The following is a 27660-nucleotide window of genomic DNA, read 5'->3' on the forward strand; positions in this document are numbered from 1 at the left end:
GACTGTGGTGACCCACATCAGACTATTCCTCGCATTGTGAATGAGTGTCACGTACGGAAATTTGATCAAGGATTTCGGGCAATCCACCTCACAACAGACCAGTGACTGCCGTGACTTGGCTGTCCAACTTAGATTTCGATCCGTGATCTGTAATTTGTCATGCACAAGATTGGATTAGTAAAACCTTGACCTCTCAGAAGGAGAATTCCATGGTATAATGAAGATATTCATATTGCCTATCAAAAGAGACATTGAGCTGAAAGCTAGTGGCAGAAAACTCGATCTCCCGATGACCGTGAGAAGTCTCTTCATGAGAAACGTGAAACTTATAACCTCATATGTCCGACCAAGATCACTTACTGCAAGAGAAACTTCATTCGGGCGATGCCAAGGAGCTGGAAACAACGTTGGATTCTTTGCTGCATCGAAATGTCCCCATGACTTCCTGTTTACGACTGCGCAGAAACATTAAGCAACCAGTTCTATTCCTACTTTATTAATAAAACCCACACCAGTTGTTTTGGTGATCCCGCGTCCATCAGTTTGGAGCCATTGTCGTGTTTTACATTGGCTACGGAAGACGAGGTGATGAAAGTCATCCACGGATCATCAAACAAATACTGCCATCTTGACAAACATTGTCCAATCCCAACAAGGTTCCCTCAATGAAAACATTGTTGACAAATATAGAGTTTTTTTTCTACAACTGCAGCTCGCTGCACCATCATCAAGGAGAAAAATCGCTTGTTCGAGACTGACAGTTCAAATGAAGACAAATATTCCAATGGACCCCTTCGGTCGGCATGCAAGGCAAACCATAGTACAGAAAACTGCTCTCATCAAAGTGAAAAACGATGTAAGGAATGCTCTTGACTCAACCCAAATAACTCGGCTGGTATTATATTGGACCTCTCGGCAGCGTTTGATATGACCGATCGTGATGGTTGGTGTGGTTGGTTAAAGCCTCTGTGGTTGGATGTAAGGGCTCGTGGTTCGAATCCCATTTTTTTTTTTAAGGACAGTGCTGTGGCTCGGTTCCAGGTAGTAGCAATACAGGGAGTATATAGGTTTAAGTGGGAATTTGGTATCCATATGCATCGAAGATAGATGGGTAAGGACTTGTTGGTAGCTGGTGTGTGGATGGGTGATTGTTTCTGGAGTTTGTGCAGCGCAGGCATGATAGGTGAAACGGTCTATTCCAGTCCCAAGGTTCCGTGTGTGTGTGTGTGTGTGTGTGTGTGTGTGTGTGTGTGTGTGTGTGTGTGTGTGTGTGTGTGTGTGTATTTTGACATCTCATCTATCGCTCAGAGTCGGTATCGGTGATGTCTCGCTGGACTGGTTTAAGTCTGATCTTGCCGATTGGTGAACCAATGTCAATGTTGGCAGTGAAACCTCAGATGTTACTCAAGTTAGTACAGGAATGTCACAGAGCTTTGTGTTCCGACCATTTGGCTACTCTGTGTACACACCACCTGTAAGAGAGATAGCTTGTCACGATCACATATGCCTATGTTGCATCACTCCGTGTGGTGTTTGATCTCAAAATTCCTGGCGATTGAAATCGAGCGCTGGGCACCTGAAGTGCATGTATATTGTATACGAGACATTAAATCTTGGATGACATGGAATACCTTGAAACTAAATGAAGAAAAAAAAACAACCCAGAATTCCTCGTTTCCACTGCAACCTATAAGTCTCCCAGACACCGTTGTTACAACAGGAAACGCATCAATCAGACCATCGGAATCAGCAAGTCATGTCAGTGCACATATTGACGGCAATATGTCTAAAACACTTCATGGTTCTAACCTAATTACAACAGTCAGGTTTTACCTCCACGGTATTTCACAAATACAAAAATAGATTGACCGGGATGCCTGTCACCACACTGTTCTTACCCGAGTACTCTCGCGCTTAGACTACTCACATCTGTTCCAGGTGGTCACCTCAGGTGACTCCAAAGCCTTCAGAGCTGGGCAGCTCGTCTTGTGTTCTCGGTAAACTGTCGACACGATTCTACTCCTCTGATGAAAGCCCTATACTGGTTACCCGTCTCTCAAATAATACATTATAAAATCATACTATTTGTATATAAAAACATTCAATAACTAATGTCACTGGAATACATGACGAGTTGTCTATGTCATCACATCCCTAACCAGACAACCTGTGTTTCAATTCAGAACCATTTGTCTGAAGTATCCAATGACACAAATCAACACTATACTAATGTTGTATAGCATGGTGATTTAATACTACTAATAAAAGCATATCTTAAATGTTGATATCAACTAGAAAGGGACTCGGTAGAGCGCATACCTCTGCCAGGCTGAATGATTTACATTTTGTATCCCACCGAAGGGCCGGATCTGGATCCGGACCTGAACCGAAATCGAATCGGCTTGTTCTTGACACCTAACCAACTCACCCACCTAGTTTTGTCATAATGCGTCCAAACTTTTGAGGTATCGTGCTGTATATTGTTTTTGGCCCTATCTTTCGATGGTGAAGAATCACTCGAAAATTTTTTTTAATTCTAGTATCCGGATCAAGATCTTTACCGAAATGAAATCAATTTGTCATCGTCACACACCCAACCTGTCCACCATGTTTCATCCGAATCTGACAACAACCTTTTGAGTTATCCTGCTCAACGACAGACAGACAGACAGACAGACAGATAGAATTGAAAACGTAACCTCAGTCCACCTTCGTTGGCAGAGGTAATGAAATAAAACACGCAAAAATCATCTTTTATAACACGTAATTGTTGTGTTTGTGGCCATTGTGGTTGTTGTGTGTTCCTTCCGTTTACTTTTATATCTTTTTCTATTACTTCGAGAAGTATTACTGTATTTCCGTTTGTGTACTCCTCTCTTGTTCTTATAAAGGGCTTCTTGCTGTGATACAATAATAAATGTTACCAATGTGAAACAGCTACATTAAAGCTTGAGATTCCACCTCTTCTTCCTCAATCCTGTAACCATGTGTTGGAAAACATGAAAGATTGTGATTACAGGAACAAATTTTTGTTCCAAGTAAATGGATGATTACCTTTCCATCCATCCATCCATTGGGACCATACTGTGTGCAGAGCATTGGTGCTGCCGAAGCAGTCTCCTTGGCTATTGGACACAATTCTGGACAGGTCACCAGTCACCACTCCAACACAGGATACAACCATGCTGGCACTCATCTTGCCAACCTTGGAAGGATGACAGGCAGAGTCAACCCCACCTGGAATTAATTCAACAGCTGAGTGGAATTTGAACTCAGTATCCTAGGATCCCAAGCCCACCACCCTAACCATTAAGCCAACACCAGGCATATTACCTTTCCAATGGTACAACTTGTATTATTATATGACAACAGAAACTCTGGAACAAAGCGTTACGGATGGAGAAACTCGGCTCCTTTTACAAATAGATTATTATTTTTATTATTAGCTCACCTGGACTATAGTCAGGTGAGCTTATGTGACCGAGTAGTGTCCGTGAGTGAGTGAGTCAGTCCGTAAACACTTCAGTCATTATCGGTTGAACCAAATACACAATTTTGATGAAACTTGGACACAAGCTTCATATCTGATGCAGAGTGAAGGGGTATTGACTGCATCAAAATCTGCACTCATTAAGGGAATATACTGGGGTGAGGTGGGGGGGGGGGGATGAGGGGACGGTTTGACCTCCAAAAATTATTTGCTCTCTTCTCCAAAATTACACACAATTTTGATGAAACTTGACCACAACCTTCATCACCCATGATGTACCAAAGTTTGTTCACGGCATTACAAAAAATAAAATGAAAAAATAAATAAATCAGGCTCTAAGGAGGTCTGCGGGGGGTTTGAGTGACTGTTGCTCCTGATCCAGGTGAGCTTCAGGATGTGTTGTCCTATTTATATTGTTATTGTAATACTGTACAATGCACAGTACTTCTTTATCAATGTGGAAGAAGTATTCATATCAAAAGTGTAACCAATCGATTATGAAACATCACCAAGCACCCTCCTCGCCCATCCCTTGAATTGATCAAGAGCAGCGAGACACCAGGATAGCCATTAATCTGGAGACATTGGTCAAACTTCCACGAGTTTCTTCTTTCATCTGAAGCAAGTAAATGTAAAGTAAACACTGAATTGATTGATGTGAGTTCAAGGAATGCTTCCATAAGCAAAAGGGAGTGGGTACAATTTGTATTTATTTTACATTGAAATAAGACTTATGGAGGTGTTCATACACAAAGCATATGCAGGACAAAGGCAGTGGACACCAGTGTACTGTGATATTAGTTACAAGAACTTCAGTAAACGAGGAAAAATACCCATGGTACATCGGATTTGAACTAAGGTTCTCAGCATCATGATTCATCAGTTGAGATGGGAACACAAAACAGACTCATCCAAATGTATTCATATGCTGGCAAAGCAAGAAAAAGAATGCCGAGGAAAATAAATAAATAAATTCATAAAATATCGCATCACTGACATTCTCAAACAGCTCGTTTGCCTCAACTCGGCTCATGCACTCATTAGTGTAGTAGATAGTAGAAAAATCGTGCAAATTATGATACAAGCATCAAATTTGGCATTTCTGTTCTGCAGGGCTTTCTGATCAAATCTGCCCGATTGGCCATTTGAAAATCCAAATTTTGAAAAATTTGAAAAAAAAAAATTTCGAAGTCACAGCTGGCTGAAATTCTTGAAGTGCAAGTGAACATCCCAGACAGAGAACCAAGGGGAGATGCAGTCATCATTGATGGCTCAGAACTTATCAATGCCCGACCTCCACGCACTTCAAAGATATTTGATGACTATGCTAAAGAAGACATCATCCCAAAGGTGGAATTCTATGGTGCCAGGTACGAGAGGGTGGATGTCGTGTTTGATGTGTACAAGAAGTCAAGTCTGAAGTCCGAGGCAAGGTCGAAAAGGGGGCAAGGAATGAAAAGAAGAGTGACAGGAACCAGTAAGACCCCAAGTAACTGGAGAAGCTTTCTTCGAGATGACAGCAGCAAGACTGAGCTGTTTCACTTCCTTGTGGAAAAAAATGTGTGAAGCACAGACGACAAGCACAGTCATTGTCACAAAAGGAGAAGATGCCATTAGCAACACAAGGAAGTCACTAGATGCTGTGTCTCCATGTTGTCACGAAGAAGCTGACACTCGAATATTTGTACACGCCAGGGATGCAACGACGGATGGTAGCAAGTCCATTATCATTAAGGCTAATGACACGACGTACTAGTCATAGCAATATCTGTACTGCCATCCTTACAGGAACTAGGTGTTGAGAACATGTGGATTGCCTTTGGCCAAGGAGCCAAGGCATGATGGATTCCAGTCCATGAGGTCGTTTCTGCAATAGGGCCTGAGAAAGCTTGAGGGATCCCATACTTCCATACGTTCACTGGATGTGACGTCGTGTCTGCCTTCCGCGGTAAAGGGAAGAAAACTGCATGGCAGACTTGGAACGTCTTTGATGATGTTTCTGAAACATTCACCAATCTCAGCCAGCATCCAACATTGATTCGTGATCTTGCCTTTTTGGAAAGTTTTTTTTATATATATTTTTTTCAAATTTTTTCAAATTTGAAAATTTTTTCAAAAAATCAAATTCAAAATTTGGATTTTCAAATGTCCAATCAGGCAGATTTGATTATAATCCCCTGGAGAACAAATGTGCCAAATTTGATGCTTGTATCATCATTTGCACGATTCCTCTCAAAAATTGCTGTTATCTTCCCCACTACATCTGAAGATGGCTGTTGTTTTCAGATTAACGCTCTTTTTTGTTTCTCGCCACTGATTATTTCACCTGCAAAATGAACCAAGCATGCAACTTTCATAATAATGAAAAGGAATCCACTAATTAATAAATAAATAGGTGCAAAAATTAATACACAAGGATACATAAGGAAACCCAGACATCGGAGGAGGTCACTCGGCCCAGAAAGCCCATGTGGTATTTGTATTTATTTATACAAGGTCAAGGCACATGAAGAGCGAGAACACTGAATGGATCAGGATGCAACAGAACAAAAGGAACATTAGAAGGGGGGGGTGTGGGGTGGGACAACAACAGCAGAGGTGAAGGACAAAATAGAGGGAGACTTGGACAAATAAGGGATGTGGGGAGGAGAGAGGGGCATGGGAGGATGCACGGGGTGGACAAGATGGATACAGAAGCAAACTGTCAGGAAGGAAAAAAAAGGAAATTTAGGACATTGGGGGTGGGGGGAGGTAACAGAGGTAGAAAATATCATGGTTTTGGATGGGGGATTATCTAAGATTGTGGTGAACAGCTGTCTTGAAGACCTGGAGGAATGAATGAATTTAAAGAGAAGGTGGAAGTTGATAATTGATGTCACAGGAGGAAAAAAGAGAGGGATAAATGAGTGGAGGTGAGCAGCAATTCTACAATTTGGGAGTTTCACCAGAAGGAGGATAATGGTGTACCATGTTCATCATGCAGATTTCTGTGGGGTGGAGTGGGCAAAGCATGATAAGAGCAGAGGGTGCAAGGCCAGAAAGGAGTCAGTAGAAGACAGAGCGATCACTGACCTGGGAACATGATAGACCCATGGGCACAGCTTCATCACGAGAGATTCCAATTATCTTGAAGGTCTTGATTTCCACTGTGTCAAGCTGAGAAAAGTGCTTTCTCCCAGAGGGGAGAGCAGTACTCGATGAAGCTGTGGATAAAGGCTTTGTAGGTGGATACGAGTTCAGGTGTTCCAAGGAAGGACTCTGTACGACGGAGGATGCCCAGTCGGCCTCTTGCTTTGGAGGACAATTTTGAAATGTGGCTTGCCTAAGAGAGATCATGGCTGAGAGTGAGACCCTAGAGTTTGAGTACCTGAACTTCTTCGAGAGGGTGGTTGAGAAAGCAGATGTAAGGGTTTGTGGTACTGTCCTTTCAAGATAGAGATAGAAAGAATGAGTGTGTGGGATTTCTCAGGGTTAAAAGATGTATTCCAAGTATTTGAGCAGCTTAGGATTTTGTCAAGGTCTGAAGACGAATCCGTAGCTCAAGAGGAAGTCAGTAACCCAAGATCTCCACATTCCCAACAACTCAGGGACACAATGCTATGTCTGGACCCATTTATATTTTACGAACCACTGTACATATTCCCACTTCACACGATATGCATGCAAAATAATCAGACATCTCTGACTCGGCATCACAACTAAATCACAGTTGGCTAGTCTTAAGCCATCTCCCATTCCTATGGTTCTTGCAGACAAGTGACGTCAACTTACAGCCAAGTATTAATATAAAGTAAATACAGATATAGTTATAAATATCAATATATTGTAACAGGAAGAGTTTTCCTGTTTTGATCCCGCCAGAGATAAACTCCGCAGACCAGGCCCAGCAGTTGGAGGCCTTGATGATATCGCGAAAAATGCCAAAAGAAACGATTCCACCAAGCACCCCAGCATTAAAATGACTGCAGATACTTTGGCGTGTACCTGGCTGTGCGCACACACACACATTTAATGCATGTACTTATAAAATTTGAATACGTGGGAGGATCGACTTGATAACAAAAACAAAACACACATCAGTGATAAAAACAAACAGGTTTCATGAATAATAAACAAGGATGGAGAAGGCCTGGTGTTACCTTAACGGTTAAGGGGGCTTGCTTAAGATCCTCGGGGTCTCGAGTTCAAGCCTGTCACAGCCATTGAATGAACACCAGGCAAGCTGACTCAGCATGTCATCCTTTCTAGGTCGGCAAAATGAGTACGAGCATGCTGGTGACAGGGACATCGGCAGCACAGTCGTGCCCTCAGAAAATGATGCAGCCAAGCAGCCACAAGCAGCTTATGAATAAACATTCAAACACTTGGACTCTGGGGATGCTATTTGGAGTAATTAATAAGTAATTAAAACACACACGAGGAGATAGGTAAGTAATCTTATTAAGTTATCTCTTCCCCAAGCCATTTAAATTTAAATACAAACAAAGGTAGCCGGCATTGCCCAGCAACGCTGGGTCCCTCCTCCCAAACCATCCCCCCTCCCTCATCCAACCTCTTCCGCCTCCCACCCCTTCCCCTCCGTCATCCCACCCTTGCCCTCCCTTCTCCCACCCACACCTTGCCCTCCCTTCTCCCACCCACCCCTTGACCTCCATCCTCCAAACCCACACCCCACTCACCTCCCTCTCTCCTCCATACCTTCCCTCTCGCTTCCCATCTCATCCCCTTCCTCCTCCCACCCTTTCCCCGTGGCAGGTAAGATATTAGATAGCAGAGTACCTACCCTCTGGGTGGGTCGAGTTTGCGCATTAATTGCTGAAAAAAGTACAGTCTGTTTTGCAGGAAAACTATAGATGTTTGCATGGTGTGTGTGTGTGTGCTTAAAAGGTTCTAGATGGTCTAAACTCTAAAGGGTACGTTCCAATAGTGTCTAAGGTCAGGGTCAGGTCAGGTATGGGAGCATGTGCCGGAGCAGTGCGTCGCTGCGTCCACTTTCCGCCGGTACTCCAGGGGCCTCCGTCTGGCCATCCCCCAGGCAGATGCCTGGCCCATCCTGTCCAGGCTGAAGTTCCTCAAGGCAGCATTCTGGGTCCTGTTCTTTTTCTGGTTTTCATCAATAATAATCTCTCTAACTCTCTTGAAAATCCTCTTTGTCTCTTTTCTGATGACCCCACTCTCTGCCATACCATCTGTCATCCCTCAGATTGGCAAGCAACAGCTTCTTCGCTCTCTGCAGATCTTGATAAAATCACAAACGTCCAACACGTGGAACATGTCTTTCAATCCTGACAAATCTCACAGTCTCTCCAAAAGGTCAGGGTCAGGTATGGGAGCATGCGCCAGAGCAGCGCGTCGCTGCGTCCACTTTCCACCGGTACTCCAGGGGCCTCCATCTGGCCATCCTCCAGGCAGATGCCTGGCCCATCCCCATCTCCTTGAGATACCGATGAAAATACGCTTAGGACAAAACCCAGGTGTCTCGGGGTTGAAAGGATCTAATCTCTCAAGCATGTAAAAGGGGCCTAAAAGGTCCAAGTGGTTTAAAGCTCTCAATGGTCAAAGGGCTTCAAGGGTCTTCTGGATCTTTTGGGTCTTAGGAGTTGAAAGAGTCGAAAGGGTCTTTGTGGTCTTATGGGTCATAAAGGGTCTTGGGGGTCTTACGGGTCTAAAGGGTATTTATTGTCTCAAGGATCTGAGGTCATAAATTGTCTTCAGGGTCTTTGAGGTCTTAAATGGTGTTCAGGGTCTTTGAGGTCTTAGGGATTTAAAGGGTTTTCAGGGTGTTAAGAGTCTTTAAAGGTTGAGGTGGTGGATGAAAATACCCTGAGGACAATCGCCAGGTTGGACTTGGTCTGTGTGCCAAATTTGGTGGTGGTTGGCCCAGCGGTCTTTGGAAAAAAAAATGCGAATATATAGACAGACAGATGACAAATATTATTTATTAAATATTGCAAGAAACTGGTTTTGCCCTGAGGAACCAAACCTAGTCTCGCCGAAGATCAACTCCAAATATGCCGAGCGGAGAGTTGTTACTGCGCACGTGTGGTAAGCCGCAGTGAGAGGGGGTTTTCTTAATAATTAATCTGGTTTGCATGGCAAAATTGTGGCATGCTATTATCCTCACTCAGGAATTTAATCATGTTGGAGGTGCGATCGAGATAAAATTTGCAGCACGGACATGAAAAATATGGGGAATTTAATGGTAATAGGTTGCAGCCAACTCCTGCAAACCTACTCCTCTATCCCTTCACCGACTTCCCCCTTTACCTATTCCTATGCTCCGCTGTATCTTTTCACCCAGTTCTTCCTTTACCCAAATTCCTCTTCTATTTAACCACTCCTCCGTATACTTATTCACCAAGTCAGCCAAATTATCTGGATCATCCCCGAGTCTACTTCAAATTAGGCAATTCCAGTTATTCTGTGGCACCATCTACTTTTATCAAGTCGATGGCTGGGTGGTGGTGGTCATAAAAATTATCATAAAGTTAAGAAACGGCAAAAAAACCCCCAAAAAATAACAAACACAACATAACATAACACAGTCCAAAAATATGTAAATAAAGTAACAGTACTGCACCTATGATAGTAGCTGATTGTTGAGCAGTGTATCATGTCAAAACTTCACGATACGCAACATTACATGTCGAGTCAGGATTCTCAGAAAGCTTCTGACGCGTTACTGCCTTGCTTCATTTTATGTCCGAATAGCCATGCATAGCCGTCGCTTTGCTGAGTGGTTTGGAAAAATAGCATGTTGCACTTCGCAAACATATTCCATGTCTATCTGTGAGTCTCAATGAGTACATAAAATGAAGTGAAAGATGTGAAAAATGGATCTTTTATAATATATGTAATTATTGTTGTTTCTGTTGTCATGGTGGCTGTGGTTGTTGTTTGTGTGCTCCTTCCGTGTACCGTATTTTTAGGTGTACAAGTCGATATGGAGTACAAGTCGAATTAGCTAATTTTCCCATTTTTCTTTCCTTCGTTCATCGATAAGTCGATTTTGAGTACAAGATGAAGCTAAATCAACTACGGTAGTTGTCATTCAGTGAGAACAATGGAGGTGATATAATTCCTCTCTGACACTGTCTCAAAGCATCCATCGCTGCCTACGGTACCTCCATGGTCATGAATGTCTAATGATTTGTTCAGTACATATTGTTTGAACTACTTTGTGGGATGACCTTTCGGATAAATTCGGAATGTAAATAGTTTTTCAACATGCTTGTTATCATATAGAGGAGGTACATGATTTAAAACAAGCTGCATGATCATAATGAGCACTGGCTCATCGCACATTACGTTTTGTCGCAGTTCACCACTCCTAAATAAATATGAACATTTGACACATTGCAATACAAGCACATTTTAATCCACGAAAGAGCTTAACCACTAAGTTCTCTGTTTGAAATTAACAATTACACAATATTTCAGAAAATATCACACTTTACCCCCCTCTTATGGAGGGGGGTGGAGGGTCGCTCTTGTTGGAAAAAAAAATATATATATATATATATATATATATATATATATATATATATTTCTGCTTCTTGTTAGGCTGCTTGGTATTTCAAAAATTCCCTTTTTTGTGCCTTTTATGCAAAGTTCTGCCAAAATATAATGGTACCGCACTCCAGGTGTCGTCAACAAATGCCATCCGTGAAAGCATAACCACCAAGAAATTCGGGCATATGGAGGTATTCTTTTTCAGCTGCCGGGGAAAACAGAGCCATATCCAACAGACTATTTTGCAGCTGTTTTACCTTAAAGAGGCCAAGGCAGAAAAGGGGAAAAGGAAAAGAAAAAAGGCAATGCGGTAACGCTGCCCATGCCCCAGAGGCAACCATTATTACCCAAAACTGCAGTCAATTAATCTCTAGAAGGCCCGCCGTATTAGATTAACATTGCTAGAATTTCAAGAGGTGTTTTCAATATTTCTTTTAATTTGGCGTGGAACAGCTGCTGTGTTAACAAAAAAAAAAATTCACTTTTCAGTGAAGTATTTTTATCCTTTCATGGTGAATTTTCAAATCATCTGAAACAGCAAGTGTCTAATAACTTGAGTAAGTCTTTGAAAAGTTAAAGTAGATAGGGATATAAGAGGATGGAAATAATGAAGGAGGGGAGAGGAGGGGAAGGGTTTTAGGAGAGGAGAGAATATAAAACTGCAAAATAAATAAATAATACAAACAAAACAAGAAATTCCCATTGCCATTTTAAAGTGTTGGACAACTGATGCAAGAACTTGAAATGAAATCTGCACAACGTGAGGGCAGTGAGAGAGACGGAGAAGGGAGAGAGAGAGACAGAGACAGAGACAGAGACAGAGAGAGAGAGAGAGAGGAAACAGCTTTTTGGATTTAATAAAGAGATTCCATCAACTCTGTATACCGTTTCATGGCTGGCTTTGGCCTTGCACTCCCTGAATGTATGTGTCCAGTGAAATCTAACACCAATTTTGAAATGACCTTTACCTCTCATTATGGACTTCAAACAGAGACAGCTATCGAGGTTGGGGTGATCTCGCCTTCAACCAAACCCAGACCACGACCACAGTTAGAATGGATGGAGAAAGGGATAATAAAGCATAATTTATTTGAGATTATTCTCCTTTGAATGGCAGAGTGAAGTTTGGGATGTGACAGCTTGACGTGTACAAACAATAGTGTATTCTCTCTTCTTCATAAAGACACCATTTAACGATTTTCAAGGCCTCCTTCATATCGACAAATCAAAAATAAAAAAATAAAAAAACCGTATCTTGCCAAAAGGTGACCACGTGTGACTTCTTTAAGGTCACACTGAGGTGAACAGAGCTGCTATCCACCAGGAGCGACTCCTTGAGGAATATCTTCCTACGAGAGATTCCGATGAGAATCGTTCTACAGAGTAACCATGAAAAATATGCTTTTGCCTCATAACGTCACCAAATGACGTCATAATGTCTCAAGCTTGACATATCTAGAAAGCACTCATCGAGGTGTTCAATTAAGGTATTACACGATATGGTACCGAAGATTTCAAAATTTGACCTTGGGGTCAAAAACTTTCGACCTCCAGCGCTAACCATGAAGGTCAAGGCCAATCGCCACCAAAAATTAATCAGCTGAGCGCCAGACCATGAACTATATTCCCATGAAGTTTGCAGACAATCCGATCAAAATTACTCAAAAAATAAGGGTTTCATCGACTCCCCTGATTTGCGACAAAGTGACCTTGACCCTTGACCTTGAAAATTTTATGCGCTGAAAGGGACCTCTATAGGCCTCTGATATGCGAAGTTACAAAAATTTCCAATGATAACTGTGCTCTGCAGAGTGATCGATATGTGATTACAGACAAAAAAAAAAACAAAAAAACATACAAGCTGACTAACATATCTTGTAAAAACTTCGTTTTGGCAAGATAATAAAAAATTGGGATGATCGTTGGAAAACGATCTTTGCAGAAAATCTGCAGCAATCAACAAACTGAGAGTTATATTTGCACAAATATATTCAGTCGTTTGGTTTACCTCTCTTTGGCCAGCATCCAGCCGAGAGCTTTTCTGCACACAGCAGTGACCGTCGGCAGAGACAGCGGGAATTTCTGTTCGCCGGGGATTATCTTCTTCGAACATGAATGGACATCGCAGTAATTTATTCATTGGCCACTGCTCATTTGGCTTCATGTGTGACCTAGCCTCAAGTACCGACCATCACCAGTCTTGAACTTTAACACCTGTGCTGAAGTTTGCCTGAAACCTGAAACTGCAGTGAGGGGATCGTAATGATGTAAAAAAAAAGAGGCAATAGTACAGTTAACAACGTTCCATAATTAAAATTAATCGAGAAAACGTGAGCGGCTGAGCGCTTTCATTCTACTTTATTAAATTCAGGTGCAATGGAGCTGGTGTCTATTTGTGGGGGTTTCCCCTATAATAAATCATAATTAGCTCCGATTTGACTCGCCGTTCTCGCTCTTTCATTCTTTGTTTAACGTAGAAATTCATTTTTATGATCCGTTTTTCCTTCTCCCTCATTAGAATACTCTTAATGTGCTCATTATTCTGCTTCTTAGTTTCATGAACCTCACTATGATTCCGCTTTCTACCTTTGTGATGAAACGAGTGGAACAAGAATCAGTTTGCATGACCTTTTTTTTTTTTTTGAGGTCAACGACGTGCTTGCCAGTTTACATTTTGCAGAAAATAAAATGTCTTACGTAATCTATGGACCACCTCTCCTCCCAAAAGGAAAGCTCGCCTCAAGTAGCGACTTCACGATCATGTCTTTTAACAGTCACTGATGGAGAAAATGCCGCTGGTACTCTCACCATCAAGCTATAAGGAAGTGCTAACACCAAACTACTGATACGAGCCTAGACAAAGTCTAGTGTATAGTGTATTCCTCTATCAGGAATTGCCGCTCACACTCCACCATGCGGTGGAGAATTGCAGCGCATGGTCAGATTAACGAAGAAGTCATCATCCATGAGCAGCTGTTTTAATGAGCGTTTTCTTTGTACATTTTCGAGAGTTGTTGTGCTTCTTGATCGGTTATTCTTTGTTGAATTTAAAAATGAAGGTTGAAGTAGAAAATACTGTCGACGATCATTAAAGCAAAGTCTTTGAAATAAATTTGAATAACGGCAAAATAAAATATATTTGTTCATTTATTTTTCCTTATGCTTTAAAGAAAAAAAAGAAATAAAAAGGGAGGGGGCGGGATATTGTAATCGGCTCCGTCTGTCTGTCTGTCTGTCTGTCTGTCACACTGTCTCCTAAAACGGTTGTGCAGAAATTCGTCAAACTTGGTAATTATGATCACCACGTCGAAGGAAGGTGCAAGAGCAGTGCCATTTTTGGCCCCACCCCGTGGGGTCTAGGGGGTGGGGTCAAAAGGTCAAATACAAAAAAAATACAATTGCGGGAACATGTTTTTTTGGATACATAGCCGAGGGTCGTGGAAGAACTAGTACGAGTACACTGAACGGATCAGGACGCAACAGCAGAAAAGGAACACTTGAGAGATGGGGGGGCAAACACAAACAGCAGACTTGAAGGTATATGCAATCAACATTGGGGGACGCATGAACGCATGAAATACGTGACGATTTTTGGGATTTGACTTCCAATTCATGCCGAAAGGAGCAGGGACTTTGGGTCACAGGGGTCAAAACGGAATTTTGTTTTTAACTCAAAATTTCATGTTGGATCAATCCTGGTGGAACGTTTTGCCATCTTTCAAATTGTCTTTAAGTGGGAAGGGTGGGGATTTGCAATGGCATGCCATCGACTTCAATCTACCTTGAAATTTGCTATTATTTTGTTTTTACAAAAACGGCGTGTGTGTGTGTGTGTGTGTGTGTGTGTGTGTGTGTGTGTGTGTGTGTGTGTGTGTGTGTGTGTGTGTGTGTGTGTGTGTGTGTGTGTGTGTGTGTGAATAAAAATTAATCTCAAAGATCATGTCTGTTAACAATAGCTTACAGCCTTATCGGAAGGTCTGATTATGTAATACTTACTATGAAAATTATAAAGTGCACAAATGTTGTACACACTCAAAGCATTGTGCTGAAGAAACAAGAATCAACTTAACAAACCCTAAAAAGGACAGCATGTTGTACAGTGCAAAAAAAAAAACAGCAACATTGCCATCAAAAGCAACAAATCCGTACTTAATGTGGTTTTGACTACGCCAGATATAAATACAAAAAAAAAACAAACAGCTCAGAGGTGGCGTCTTCTGCCATAATGAACAATCATTTATATTTTTCACAACTTACGGTCACACAGGCCTTCAGATCAGTTGCAGCTTCTGGGAGAATTACTTTGTGACACTCCAGCATCGAGGAGAGGGCCGCGAGTCGAACTTCGGTCTCGCCGTGTTGCAGAAGAGTCAAGAGACCATTCTTACCATTACCGGATTGGCCAAAGATGAGCATTTGCACTAAGAAACGGACAAGAGCCCACTGCAAAGCTGCAACACCAACCTGCAGCAGACACCGTGCATGCCGATGTCACATGACAGGAAGTTGCTTCACAGTTCTGATATTCATTGCATGATTTGCCATCGTTCACTCTCGACAATGTTTATAATTTATGTTTATAATGTTTATAATACAAACTAAAAGACGAAAGTTAACAATATTAACCAAGTGCATGGTTCTCCTTTATTCATACAATCAAGCACTCAACAACTGGATAGGCTCAAGGCTCCGTGACAAGGAAGAAAATAATCTCATTTTACAAGTTGTTTTTTTCCCCCCCATAAAACAGATTCACTCAGTACAAGAAATGAAAGGATAAAATGCAATTCAGGACAAGACACCAAATGAAAGGATAAAATGTAAGCTCAGCCTTTGAAAATAGGCAGTCATCATTGAGGTTGTTAAGCAAATGAGTCTCGATATTTGGTTTACAAAGGTTAAAGCCGCATGGAAATGTCAAAGTTCAGAAACACATATAAGCTAAATATGTCTGCTCTTGTACCTTTTAAGTTTTTGTAAAGTTACAAATAATCTGTTTGATAAGTTCGGACTCAGACACTGATAGAACGAGCTTAAATACCGTGGCTCTTAAAACAGGATCAAAAGAAAGTATTGAAGGTGGTGGTGAAGGTTCAATATGAAACAAACCCAATAAAGGATTCATGTGACGTTAGCTTCTGACTTTTCAGCTTGAATGCACTTGATGTCACCGGATCTCGGAAGCTAAGGAAGTCAAGGTCAGTTATATTTTGACGGGACTCCTCCATGGAAGGCCAGGTGTTGTAGGATCGATTGAAGTAGAGCTCGATTGAAGTCGGGCGAGTTGTGGCGGCGGCGAAGTGTGGCAGCAGCAGTCAAGACGGGTCTGGAGGAGAGTCGGTCTGTCGGGGTTCGGAGTCTGTCGGGGAGCTGCAGAGAGGAGAAGCCGGGAACGCGGTCGAGGGCGCAGTGGAGTCGCTCATCGCGGGACCCAAGCAAGCCAGCTATCCTCTTTCCCCAGAGCATCAACAACCCCCCCTGTTTCCCCCCCGCGCTGAGATAGTGCGAAAAGGGGGGCCCCGTTCCCACCCCATTCCAAGCAGGGGCAACGAAACCCGCGGAGGAGCGCGGAGTCGGGGCACCGCCGCCATTTTGCGGCTCATCACAAGACGGGTAGGCTCCATGCGGTTTCGGCCCCAGGCTCGTCTGCCCCCTTGTCGTCGAGGGTGGCCCTTTTTCTTTTGCTTTGGAGTATATGTGTTGTCGGCGCCATCTGTAAAGTAAAACTGTGTAAGTGTTGCCGTGTGCTCGCGTAGTCGGTAGTAGATCTGCATTGTGTTTCTTTTGTTGCAATTGCTTTTGGTACATAATTGTTGTGTTTCTTTTACATTTGCTTTTTGTGCATAATTGTTGTAATTGTATATGTGTGCTCTCCGTTTGCCGCGGAATAAATGTGAATTATGTTGAACTGTTTTTCCCGTTTCGCTTCGTCTTTTCTTTAATTGAATCTCCATCTTACTTCACGTAAAGGGTTGGTAGTGGGCTAAATACGCCCGACAATTAATCGGAACCGTCGAGGTTGACGATAACACCGCTCGGTTATCCCGATAGTACGGAACGGGTCGCTTAAAGTGGCCCGTGTCCGAAGTCGACCTGCGGCGAGGTGCGATCGCCCGGTCTACCCTCCGTGTGGGTACTTAGGTAGGTTGAATTTGGCGAACAACTCTATCCCACGCGGGGGGCCGATTGGCACGATCGTGGTGAGGCCGAAAGGCCCACCCGTGACTAGTTCCCGGCGTTACTCCGAGAGGGTCACGACGGAATTGTCCGTCTGGTGGGCGACGTGCCGCGATTCGAGTTGCGTGGCCGCTCGCACGCTGGCGGGCGCGAATTCGCAACAATATATATATATATATATATATATATATATATATATATATATATATATATATATATATATATATATATATATATATATATATAACAGTATTTTAACACATTATATTTCCTAACAGCTTCACCACTTCACGTTCATCTGTGCTACTCAAATGTTTAAAAACTGCACTGTGATCGAGAAAACTTCAATGGGTGATCAACATGAATGTGATATCAAAAGTAAACCCTCATGAGAAAATTGGTGCAAATCCTGCCGTCATGCAAATACATCTTCCAACCAGAACGACACTCCGTAGAGCACAGACCCCCGCCAGGATGAACAGTTTACCGTTTTGTATACCACCGACATGCCAGATCTGAATCCGGACCTGAATCAAAATCTAATTGGGTTGTTCTCGTCTTTGTCTACCTACCCAACTCATCCACCTAAACCTGTCATACCTCTACTACAACTTTTTTGAAATATCGTGCTTCTATCACTTTTGGCCCCACCTCTCAATGTTGAAGAATCACATAAAAAAAATTTTTTAGATCCTCGTGGAGGATCTCTAAGTCTTTCTCACGTTGTTGTTCTTAATCTTCTTCTTGTGGACTTTTTTGTTTCACAGCCTACAGTTTTCATCGAAACTTCCTGAAACTTGGCATATACTTGTAAAAATACCCTGCGCAGACAGTAACCATCTCTGATTTTGAAAATTCCTCCTAGAAAATAAAGTTATGACGTCAAAATATCTCCGCTAATGGAAATCGCCTAAAAAATTATCTCCGAAACTAGGCTGACTTCTTTTTGAATTCTGTTTGCGGGAATCGAAGAGGGCATTAGCAGAGATGAATTACTGCACATATGATACATCACTATGACGTCATATCAATTTTTATGACGTCATTCCTATTTTTTGACTTTCTTTTTCACAACCCAGAGTTTTCATCGGATCTTCGTGAAACTTGCCATGTATATGCAGAAAGCCCGCGCGCAGGCAGTAACCATCTCCAATTTTGAAAATTGCTCCGAGAAGAAAAGTTATGATGTCATAATATCGCCGCTAATGGAAATCGCCTATAGCATTATCTCCGAAACTAGGCAAGCTGTTTGAATTTTGTTTGCGGGAATCAAGCCGGGCATTAGCACAGATAATTTATCGCAAACCTGATACATCACAATGACGTCATATTCGTTTTTATGACATCATCATTAAGAGGACGAGGATCTTAGCTCATTTGAGCTTATTATTCTCGTATCTGGATTCGGATATTCACCAAAATCGAATCGATTAGCTCTGATCACACTCCCAACCTGTCCACTAAGTTTCATCCAAATCCGTCAACAACTTTTTAAGATATCGTGCTATATATCGTTGTTGGCCCAATCTCTCAATGATGAAGATGGTCAATGGTCACTTAAAAGTTATAGTATCCTGAACCGGATCTTCACCAAAATCGAATCAATTAGTCCTGTCACACACCAAACCTGTACACAATATTTCGTCCGAATCGATCCACAATGTTTTGTGACATCGTGTTATGTATCGTTTTTGCACCCATCTCTCAATGGTGAAGAATCACTTTGCAGACAAACAGACAGGGGTGAAAAACATAACCTCCTCCTTCCACCTTCAGTGGTGGAGGTAACTATATCACTTTATGAATTATGCCTTCTGCATCTCACCCCGATAGCACGCAGATCTTCCAGCATATTCCAACCTACCTGAAATTCACTCTTTAATGGGGCTTTTGAAGATGCACGACTCAGCTGATCCCAGGCAACAGTAAGTAAAACGTTCATTATCTCTGGTTGTGCAGGGTATCTCCATCTCATTTGGAGAGCCAGGCTTAGCACGTCGACAAATGCTGCTCGGCTTAGAGCACAAACAGTCAACTGGCTGGCGAGCCAGATCCTTTGTGAGAACATCTTCAAGAAGCTTTCAATGGTCTGTGGATCTGTTGATCTGACAGTACAATCATTATTTAACAATGAAAGTGGATGGATTTTGGTAAAACAATGATGAAAAAGCCGTGTTCATTGAAAGGAGAATGCTCAGAAAGTAATGTCTTTCTTTCTTTCTTACCTTTCCTCTTCCATTAAAGTCTTCAACAAGGCTCTAAGCTGAAGCATACGACCATGTAAAGCATTCTGAGACAATAAAAATGGTGCCTGCTCCTGTTCTCCATGCTCAGGTCGTCCCTCAGGCAGGGAATTGATCAGAAGCATGAGCACATTCATGCGAGATGGCCAGGCCAAGATGGCCACCAGTGCTTGAGCAGCCATCTCACGGACAGCATAAATCCGAGCTTTAGATAACCACAACACCGGGGAAAGAAATGGCAAAAGAGGGCTGTGGAAGAGAGGGCACAATGTAGGGAAAATAAATCGTGGCAAATAGATTTTAAATGTGTAGGCTGGCAGGATAGCTTAAAAAAGGTATACACACTTGCCTCCGAGCTGTCTAGTCTAGGTTCAAATCTCGACCAAGCTATAAACTGTCACCCTGTTCTATCACAAACAGGGTGAGGAATCAATGTGTGTGCTGTCCATCGAAAGGATATCAAGTCAGAGGACCCATCTTCGAGCACTCGTCATTAGTGGACATTAAAGATCCCACGGTATATTTTGCAAAGAGTAGGTGACAAGGTTCAGACAGCCATGGAAGACAATAATGTTGGTTATGGCTCTACTGCCACAATTAATTAAATGATTTGATGATCAAGCAATTAAATAATGTTGTTTGGTTGGTTTCCTCGGCCCTCTCCAAAAATTTAATAATTCACCAACCCCCCACCCCCTCCGATTTATTTTTGTATACAGTCAAGGCTCATGGAAGAGCTAGAACACTGAACGGATTACGACGCAACATACAAAAATAACAGTAAGATAGAAGGGGAGAAATACCAACATGAGGGCCGAAGGAGAAAATAGATGGAGACGGGCAACCAAGGAATGCGGGCAATGATGAGGGGTAGGGAAGAATGCAGGGGGTGGACAAGATGGATACAGAAGCAAAATTGGAAGGGGGGGGTGTTCAGGGTGGTTTAACGGGTGCAAACAAAATCATGGCTTTGGATGGGGGATGTTCTGAGTTGGTGGTGAACAGTCGTCTTGGATATCTGGAGGGAAGAATAAGATTGAAGAGAATGTGGAAGTTGGTTCCACAGGTGGGGGTGGGGGGGGGAGAGGGTCAAATGAGTGGAGATGAGCAGTGATCCTCGATTTGGGGAGGTTCACCATAAGGGTGTTGCTGGTGGACTGCATGCACCATGCAGACACCTGTGGGAGATAACGCATGGAAAGAGCAGACGGTGAAAGACCAGAAAGGGGCAGAAGAAGACAGAGACCACAGACCTGTTGGTGATGGAAAACTGATAGGCCCATAAACTCAAGTTACTCGTGGGAGATTCCAACGATTTTGAAGGTCGTGCTTTCCACGACGTCAAACTGGGGAAGGTGTGAAGCAGGGGAGCCAGGCAGCCCAGAGGGGAGAGCAGTACTCCATCAAGCTCTGGATGAAAGCCTTGAAGGTGGAAAGCAAATCAGGTGTGAAAAAATAACCACCTTGCATTATGGAGGATGCCCAGTTGGTAACTGAAAGTGGTTTGTCCAAGAAGGATCATGGCTAATAGCATGACCCAAGAGTTTGAGTGACTGAACTTCCTCAAGAGGGTTTTTGATAAAGTAGATGGGGGGGAGGTTCCAGAGGTATCATGTCTGACATTGAGGGTCTCCATCCATTTTTTGGTGAGTCGTAGCAGCATTTCCAAGGTAAAGTGACCTGGTCTGAATCCGAATTGCTGATTTCAGATGAGGAGGAGGAGGAGAAAAGGAAGGATTTCATATTAACTGCAATGATGGATTCCATGACTGTTCTGAGGTTTGGAAATAAGTTGATAGTTCTGTAGTTAAGTAGATCCGTTTTTGCTGTTTTTATGTTCTGCAGTGATATTGGCTGATTTCCAAGCAGATGGAAGATGACCTCATGTAAATGATAGGGTGAAAAGGGCAGAGAGAGGATGTGAAAGCAATCGAGCAGGATTTCTAGGACATGTGAGCTAATGTTGTCTGGTCCAGTTGCAGAGCCCATGAGCAGTTGCGTACGAGTGGCAAGGGTGGGTACAGAGATATAGAGATAGAGATAGAGATAGAGATAGAGATAGAGATAGAGATAGAGATAGAGATAGAGATAGAGATAGAGATAGAGATAGAGATAGAGATAGAGATAGAGATAGAGATAGAGATAGAGATAGAGATAGAGATAGAGATAGAGATAGAGATAGAGAGAGAGAGAGAGAGAGAGAGAGAGAGAGAGAGAGAGAGAGAGAGAGAGAGAGAGAGACCGTATTTGTGGAAGCAAACACAGAATTGAGGTATTCGGCCTTCTCACAAGCGGAGTCAGCTGTGGTCCCATTTGAAGAGAAGGAAGGGGAGCATACTCCACAGACAAACTTAACAAGATTCCACCAAGTTTTAGGAGGCAAACAAGTTTGAAAGTTCAATCGAGAGGTTGGACAGATGGTGTTTTCTTGGTTACAAAAAAATATAGACCATCGAGGTTTTTAGAATTATTGATATTTTAGACACTGTACCTGTAACTTGTAAATTATATGATTTGAATAGAGAATACATTTGAGGTTCATTTTATGTCCAGGAACTTCAGAAAGCAATATAAAATTCAATGAAACAAGAGAGATACAGCAAATTGTTATTTCCAATATTAAGTGCCTTTTTTTTGAGATGGGTTTCACACTCAATTTAAAAGAGATGATTATTCAAAATGATTTTTGTCTCCACCTTCGGTGGCGGAGGTAAAGAGAGAGTGATTTTATCTTGTTTTGAAAAGTGAGAAAATAAGCGAGAGTGATTTCTTACGCACTACATTGTGTTATATTATTTAAATTATTCATTATGATGGGCAATAAAACCAATTGTGAAAATGGACAATGTGCTCCCAAAGGAGAGAACTGAGATAAGTTTTAATTCACCCTTTGGAAATAATAAAAAAATGCCAAAAGTGTCTTAAAAACTGGGAATTATTGCTAATGTGTTGTAGAAACCGGGAATTAATGGTAAAGCATCATAAAACTGGCAAGTATTGGTAACGTGTCGTAGAAACCAGGAATTATTGATAAAGTGTCACAGAAACCGGGATTTATTGGAAAAGCATCTTAGAGATTGGGAATTATTGATAAAGTGTCGTAGAAATCGGGAATTATTGATAAAGTGTCGTAGGAACCGGGAATTATTGATAAAGTGTCGTAGAAACCGGGAATTATTGGAAAAGCATCTTAGAAATTGGGAATTATTGATAATGCCCCTTAGAAACTGGGAATTATTGGTAATGTGTTGTAGAAACCGGGAATTAATGGTAAAGCATCATAAAACTGGCAAGTATTGGTAACGTGTCGTAGAAACCGGGAATTATTGATAAAGTGTCATAGAAACCGGGATTTATTGGAAAAGCATCTTAGAGATGGGGAATTATTGATAAAGTGTCGTAGAAATCGGGATTTATTGGAAAAGCATCTTTGAGATTGGGAATTATTGATAAAGTGTGGTATAAATCGGGAATTATTGATAAAGTGTCGTAGGAACCGGGAATTATTGATAAAGTGTCGTAGAAACCGGGAGTTATTGGAAAAGCATCTTAGAAACTGGGAATTATTGATAAAGCCCCTTAGTAACTGGGCATTATTGGTAAAGCTTCTTAGAAACTGGGAATTATTGGTAGCGCCCCTTATAAATTTGGAATTATTGGTAAAGCTTCTTATAAACTGGGAATTATTGGTAAAGCTTCTTAGAAACTGGGAATTATTGGTAAAGCTTCTTAGAAACTGGGAATTATTGGTAAAGCCCCTTAGAAATTTGGAATTATTGGTAAAGCTTCTTATAAACTGGGAATTGTTGGTAAAGCGTCTTAGAAACTGGGAATTATTGGTAAAGTGTCTTAGAAACTGGAGATTATTGGTAAAGCGTCTTAGAAACTGGAAATTATTGGTAAAGAGTCTTAGAAACTGGGAATTATTGACAAAGCCCCTTAGAAACTGGGAATTATTGGTAAAGCGTCTTATAAACTGGAAATTATTTGTAAAGCATCTTAGAAACCGGATATTATTGGTAAAGCATCTTAGAAACTGGGAATTGTTGGTAAAGCTTCTTATAAACTGGGAATTTTGGTAAAGCGTCTTAGAAATTTGGATTTATTGGTAAAGCTTCTTATAAACTGGGAATTATTGGTAAAGTGTCTTAGAAACTGGAAATTATTGGTAAAGCATCTTAGAAACTGGGAGTTATTAGTAAAGCACCTTAGAAACCGGGAATTATTGGCAAAGTGCCTTACAAACATGGGAATTATTGGTAAAGCGTCTTAGAAACTGGAGATTATTGGTAAAGCGTCTTAGAAACTGGAAATTATTGGTAAAGCGTCTTAGAAACCGGATATTATTGGGAAAGCATCTTAGAAACTGGGAATTATTGGTAAAGCGTCTTAGAAACTGGGGATTATTGGTAAAGCGTCTTAGAAACCGGGAATTATTGGTAAAGCGCCTGAGAAACTGGGAATTATTGGTAAAGCATCTTAGAAACTGGAAATTATTGGTAAAGCGTCTTAGAAACCGGATATTATTGGTAAAGCATCTTAGAAACTGGGAATTATTGGTAAAGCATCTTAGAAACTGGGAATTATTGGTAAAGCGTGTTAGAAACTGGGGATTATGAGTAAAGCGCCTCCGAAACCGGGAATTATTGTTAAAGTGCTTTAGAAACCGGGAATTATTGGTAAAGCGTCTTAGAAACCGGGAATAATTGGTAAAGCGTCTTAGATACTGGGAGTTATTGGTAAATGTCTTATAAACCGGGAATTATTAATAAAGTGTCTTAGAAACTGGGAATTATTGGTAAGTGTGCATCTCAGGGGTCATGTCTCAGAAAATAATAATTATAATAAAAGGGATCGTCATGAATTATATTATTCATTTTGGTTGATGGACTAGAAAACCAACCAACATTATTTTATTGCTTGAAATCACATTGTTTCATTTTGGTAGAGGCGATAGAAAACTAACAAACAACATTATATCATTATTTGATTGCTTGATCATAAAATCATTCAATAAATTTTGCAAGAGGGGGGCCAGAACCAAGCTTATCATACTACTGACATAGGACAGTACCATATGCCAAACAATTGATGGATCCAAGCAAATAGTCACATCTTAGAACCAAAGGAACTTCTAAAAACAACTTAGGTGCTTTAATTTCATCATTTTGATGAACTTCTACATTATTTAGGAATTCTCTGCAGATGCAAGTCGAATTACTATACCTGTCTGGACCCCCAGTTCCTGGTTGCAGCTTTGAAAGGAGAGTGAGGATTGGAAAGAGTAAAGGAGAAGGTTGCAGGTGTTCAGGATAATCATTCTGAGCTTCTGTATCAGATGTTGCCAAAAAATATGCAACACAAGCTTCCTCTGTGTTTTCCCGGTCAGTGACCTCTGATTTCATGCTGGACTGTCCAAGCATGGCAGCTGCCATCAGCTCACTCAGCAAGAAGCCACGAAGTTCTGGATGAAGGCCAAAAATGTCTTCCGCAGTGGCTATGTTCTGAGGTGTGCGCTCATCATGCACACACTTCTGGCCCACGAGACGCCAGGCAAGTGTACCTGTAGAGTAGGAGAAAATGAGTCCTCATGAAGGCTAGTTTCGATCCACATCAACGGATAGGTAGGACAATGGATTGAATTAACAGAACCTTGATCAGAGTATGCCAACTGGCTTTAAAGATGAAACCAGGAACTTAGCTTCTCCTTGCTTCCCACAGCAGTTATCAGAATGATCAATGCTCTATTGAGTCAAGCCAAAGTTCTACTTGAAAAGCAACAGCAATAACAAAAGAAAGTAAAATGATCAGCCAAAAATAACACAACGAACATCACAAAAATTGTCAGAAAACCTGCCCAACTATACATCATAACAATAACTAAAAAATACAAATGAATGGAGTAAATCCTCAAAGACAAGATCACCTACTGAAGAGCTGGATCGAAGCATTTCGAACACCCCAGCTTGGGGAAGCCATACAATGGACGGACAGCACGAGTGCTCGACCTGTCCACTGCGGCAGTGCTGCTGCAAGAACTGCATCGCGGAACAGGGTCTGAAGGATATTTAATGCATGGACCTGCCCAACAATAACGAGAGAGAGAGAGAGAGAGAGAGAGAGAGAGAGAGAGAGAGAGAGAGAGAGAGAGAGAGAGAGAGAGAGAGAGAGAGAGAGAGAGAGAGAGAGAGAGAGAGAGAGAGAGAGAGAGAGAGAGAGAGAGAGAGAGAGAGAGAGAGAGAGAGAGAGAGAGAGAGAGAGAGAGAGAGAGAGAGAGAGAGAGAGAGAGAGAGAGAGAGAGAGAGAGAGAGAGAGAAAAAAAAAAAAAAGATTGTTTCATGAATGTTGAAAAGAAGTAATATGAAGACACTATAAATCCTAATCTTAACATTCGTCGTAAAATTTGATTAAAATGGATAAAAAGGTCATTTCAGGAGAAACAGGAGGTAGGAGAGAAGAAGGAACATGTGGCAGGAAAGATTGGTAATGAGAAACCTGAGGAAGGTCGAGAGTTTGATCATGATTTGAAGGCAGTGGTGCATCAGCAAGAGTGAGTAAGAAGTCGAGACAGTGGCGTAGAAGAGGACGACCTTGAGTCCTTCCCTCACTCGATAAGAGGCATTGGGTGAGAAGTGGCAGACCAGCTGAGCGGCGTGTCACCGAAGAGATGCCATCAAAATCGCCAACACATTCTAACACCTGGCGAGTTGGGCCGAAGATGACATGAAAATGCAACCTTGTGTATGACTGCAGAGCGAAACAATTATCCTCACAATGCCTCATCGCTTGCCTACAGGTGTATTTTGAGAAGGTTCATGCTCGATCAAAGACTCTATTTGCAATTGCCTTCACCTGTTGTAGAAGGTCACGTGGAATGGTTTGAAATTCCTGCTCAGGACATCCCTCGAGTGCCTCACACAGCTTCACAAAGCCCAGGCCACAACCATCGATAGCCCCCTGGGACAAACAAATAGAGAATGTTTAACAAACACTGGATTGTCGACATCGAAGACACCATCGAGTCTCTCCGGCAGGTGATGCTGGAAAGTTAATTACAAGCATTTCCAGTTCGGCAAGGAAGGACAGCACAGCCACGATTCAAAGCAACCTTATACCCAAATATTAAAACGGTAACAGATGCGAACAGCGTCAACTCTGGGTCAGCGAGAGGAGAGAAAATGCAGAACCACAGACGATGAGGAAACTCTCCAAATCGCCTTAACCCCCTCGTTGCATAATTGCACCATTTCCATCAATTTCAACAGCAGGTACAACCTGCAGGGAATCGCCCTGAAAGACTAAGCTCAGATAAACCCCCATTCACATCTTGGAATGCGATGCACTTTAAAAGTGTAAATGGTTCTATCAAAAGGTTAAAATTGCTTATAAACTAACTTTATGACAACTTCTTTATTTAACTCTCTATTCTATTAGTGTACAACATCATTTTTTACAGCCAGGAAATTTCAAGCTCAATTTTTATGTACTTGAGGATCCAAAAACATTGATCCATGATGGGTATTTAGAAAGCAATTATGTAATGATCCTGAGGTCATGGTGTTTCAGGCTTTGGACATGGCCATTGGGAAGTTACTGGTTCACCTGGAATCATCATCGTCCTCATCCACATCAAAGCTTTGAGATTTTGACCTTCATGTTGGGTTTGATCATCCAAAACGGGGTGGATTTTATTTATCAGGAGGATGACGCAGGGCCAGATGAGGTAAGTAGAAATGTCTGGAGGGAACATGAATCAGTAAAGTTGATGTAGCAATTATCTTACTTAGGAATATTGCTTTGATTTATAATTGAAACAAAAGGTCTCATGGCTCAAAAAAACAAAACAAAAAAAAAAACACAAACCAGTTCGATATTCTCCAATAACAATTACTATGGCATGCAGAATTAAGGTTGGCAAAGGTTAAATTGAAGGGTTACTGGTCACTTTATTGATTTTTACATGATGTATTCAGCTGTGATGTGGTAGTCATGTGGTGAGGATACTGGGCTAGCATCCTTGAGGTTGTGGGTTCAAATCCAAGGTTCAAATTTAACCAACACAACTGGGATGGGTATTGAATGAAATACTTGCGACATCTGCTTTTTTTGTCGATTAAAGTCTTGAAACAATGGCCAATGCCCAGTCTGCGGTTGGTTTTGGAAGCGAGCTTTACCTGTGGTGCGCACAGGAGAAAATGAAGCTGATAGCAAAGCCAAAAGTTTCATGAGACTGCCTCT

The 27660-nt window shown here is 41.8% G+C and overlaps 1 protein-coding gene across 5 annotated transcripts in view; it reads right to left on the minus strand.

Moving 5' to 3' along the window:
* Positions 1 to 27660, minus strand: part of THADA (THADA armadillo repeat containing) — a 202531-nt gene that overhangs the window by 33112 nt on the left and 141759 nt on the right. For 2 of the 5 annotated variants that reach the window (XM_085857381.1, XM_085857382.1), the window contains 7 exons: positions 26275 to 26379; positions 25918 to 26121; positions 25353 to 25503; positions 24649 to 24985; positions 19405 to 19671; positions 19044 to 19284; positions 15260 to 15466 (listed from right to left, as the gene is read on the minus strand). In XM_085857381.1, coding sequence (XP_085713507.1) covers positions 15260 to 15466; positions 19044 to 19284; positions 19405 to 19671; positions 24649 to 24985; positions 25353 to 25503; positions 25918 to 26121; positions 26275 to 26379 — 1512 coding nt within the window. Of the gene's footprint in view, positions 1 to 3054; positions 3206 to 11067; positions 11260 to 13092; positions 13246 to 15259; positions 15467 to 19043; positions 19285 to 19404; positions 19672 to 24648; positions 24986 to 25352; positions 25504 to 25917; positions 26122 to 26274; positions 26380 to 27660 lie in introns of those variants that run through there. The other 3 variants (XR_015051759.1, XM_085857384.1, XM_085857385.1) reach the window with 3 other exon arrangements.

Source organism: Eptatretus burgeri, chromosome 15, assembly GCF_056783735.1.
Source record: "Eptatretus burgeri isolate ZD-2024b chromosome 15, Ebu_testis_v1, whole genome shotgun sequence".
In the NCBI taxonomy this organism is placed as follows: domain Eukaryota; kingdom Metazoa; phylum Chordata; class Myxini; order Myxiniformes; family Myxinidae; genus Eptatretus; species Eptatretus burgeri.